This window comes from Fistularia commersonii, chromosome 11, assembly GCF_037954325.1.
Source record: "Fistularia commersonii isolate RoL2024-O1a breed Wild chromosome 11, RoL_Fcom_v1.0, whole genome shotgun sequence".
Lineage (NCBI taxonomy): Eukaryota > Metazoa > Chordata > Actinopteri > Syngnathiformes > Fistulariidae > Fistularia > Fistularia commersonii.
The window spans coordinates 16,167,253-16,169,752 of NC_141294.1; the positions used below are offsets into that span (position 1 = coordinate 16,167,253).

The window sequence follows — 2,500 nt, forward strand, 5'->3', positions numbered from 1 at the left end:
GATGGAGTAGACGAAGGTCCGAGCCTGATGAGCTGTTCTGACTTTAACAGGCTTTTCCGCATGTGTGCATGTGTGTGTGCTTGCATGCGTTTGCGCACACATACACGTACAAGTGTGTGTGTGTGTGTGTGTGTGTGAGTGTGTTCTCCAACAGGTTAGATTCCGAGACCAAATCCACTGCAAAGCTACAAACTGGAGGTCACCATGGGACCTCGATCCTGAAGTGGTTGAATTTCTGCATGTGTGTGTGTGTGTGCGCATGTGTGTGTGTGTGTGTGTAGCTTTGTTGCTGCTAATTAGGAAGCATCTGTTTAAGCGTGCTGGGACTTAATGGCCGTTTAAAGAAAACACGCCGTAAAGGAGTAACTGTCAAGGAGGCAGCTCTGTCCTTTCACACGCCTGCAGAGGCTATGCATGTGTGTGTGTGTGTGTGTGTGTGTGTTGTGGGCGGAGGGGGGGGGGGGCATGCCGAGGCAGATTCTTGAAATGTAACATGTGCTAATGGCCTTGGCTTAAATTAAAAGCCTACAGGGACTTCCATCCCCTCCTCCTCCTCCTCCTCCTCCTCCTCCTCCTCCTCCCAGGGCCATCAGGCCTCTCTGCTCCCGTCTATCTTTAAAATAAAACCGCGTTTATTTAGAAAAAAGAAAAAATCCAAGAACGACTGAAACCGACAGGCTATTTTAGCTCCACGCTAGTCGCGCTGCTCACCTCTCCTGCTACACAAAGCTGGACTCGAACGCCGGGGCCGGAAATAAAAAGCCATCAGCTCCACGCATACAGGCTTTTAATTTCCCCTCCGGCTGTGCATAATTTACACCGAGGACTCAAACAGACCTTTTTGTTTTTTTTGTTTTTTTAAATTCTTAAAATTCAGAAATGTTCCGCGGAATTAATGGAAGCCGGCGAACGTCCGGCTTTATTGTGCTAAAAATAATAAACGAAAAGAGAGAGCGAGAGCGAGGAAGAGAGAGAGGGGGGGGAAAAGGAAAAGTAAGCTTGTTTAGGGGGGGGAGCTAAAATTAATTCACGGCCGAAATGTGTTTGGAAGCGCGCTAATGAAATAACAATTGGCAGAAGCGGGGCCCTCCGCCGCGGTTTAATGTGTAATAACTATTCAGAAATAATTAAATATAATCAGGAAAGTCTTTTCTCGGGGACAATAAAAGCGTCCTGATAATGGCCGTGAGTGTGTGGGATGATAGAGCGGCGGGGCGGAGGGCGCTTCGAGAGCGCGCTCTGCTCTCTGGATGGATTCCCGTGTGAAGCGGATGAAAAAAACAACGAAAAATTTTTTTTCTATAGGTGCCTGTGCGTGCACGTATGTGCGACGGGGTTGCGTCTGCACGCGTGTGCAGAGGAAGCACGGCGCACAGACAGACGGGTGGCGGCGGCGGCGGCGGACAGACAGGCGGCCCCCGCGGCCCTCCGCCGCCAGACAGCGCTTTCATTAATTACTAAATAAAAACAAATTGTGAAACTAATTGAAAAGAAGGATAATTCATTTCCACCTACCAGAGGCATGATTCAATTACCAGTGGGTTTGCACCCCCCTCCCCCCCGCGACTCCATTTTCCTCCCGACACACACACACACACACACATACACACACACACATACACACAACGCCAGGCGGCGATGAAGAAAACGTCAATGCCGACTGAAGAGATTTCTCTCTCAGCCGCTGCCCGATACGCTTCCTGTCACATAAACAGCTTTAACAACGCGCGTGTGTGTGTGTGTGTGTGTGTGTGTGTGTGTGTGTGTGTGTGTGATTGACTCGTCGCGACCGGTGATGTAAACTTTTCTTATCCAGTCATTTCAAGGAGGTTTCTTTTTCCGCCGCACTTTATTTTCGACTGTGTGTTTTTTCTATCAGCCCGCGTTGCCATGTCTCACACACACACACACACACACACACACACACACAGGTTGCGCGGTTGCCGGGAGATGCCCCCCCCCCCCCCCCCCCCCCGCTCCTTTCCCCTCTGCGCGGCTGCTCCGCTCTCACAAAGACTGAAGGCAATTTAAACCCCCGGATTTACCGACAGAAAATAGTCCCCCCGGGAGACATGTGTGTGTGTGTGTGTGTGTGTGTGTGGGGTCAAAGGTGAAATGCGGCGTTACCTTGAAGAAGCCCTTGCAGCCCTCGCAGGTGCGGACGCCGTAGTGTTGGCAGGCGGCGTTGTCCCCGCACACGGCGCAGGTGCCCTCGCCCTGGGGGCCGCGCGGCGGCGGCGAGGGGAGGCCGTCCCCCAGGAGGGGCCCGCAGGAGCCCAGGGCCAGGGAGCGGAAAGCCAGGCCGCCCGCCGCCGCCGCCGCCCCGCGGTGCAGCTGGTACATGGGCTGGTCCAGCGGGGGCCCGTGGGGGTGGGACACGGAGGACGAGGACGAGGAGGACGAGGAGGAGGTGCGGACGAGGCCCCCGCCCAGGCCCTCGTACCCGCCGCCGCCCCCGCCGTGAGGCGGCGAGTGCTGGTAGAAGTGCGGGTAGCGGGCC

The 2,500-nt window shown here is 54.4% G+C and overlaps 1 protein-coding gene across 1 annotated transcript in view; it reads right to left on the reverse strand.

Moving 5' to 3' along the window:
- The window catches only part of nr4a3 (nuclear receptor subfamily 4, group A, member 3), a 17,614-nt gene that overhangs the window by 8,926 nt on the left and 6,188 nt on the right, over positions 1 to 2,500 (reverse strand). The window contains 1 exon segment of the mRNA XM_086155349.1: positions 2,128 to 2,500. This exon segment is cut by the window's right edge and continues 469 nt beyond it. Coding sequence (XP_086011475.1) covers positions 2,128 to 2,500 — 373 coding nt within the window.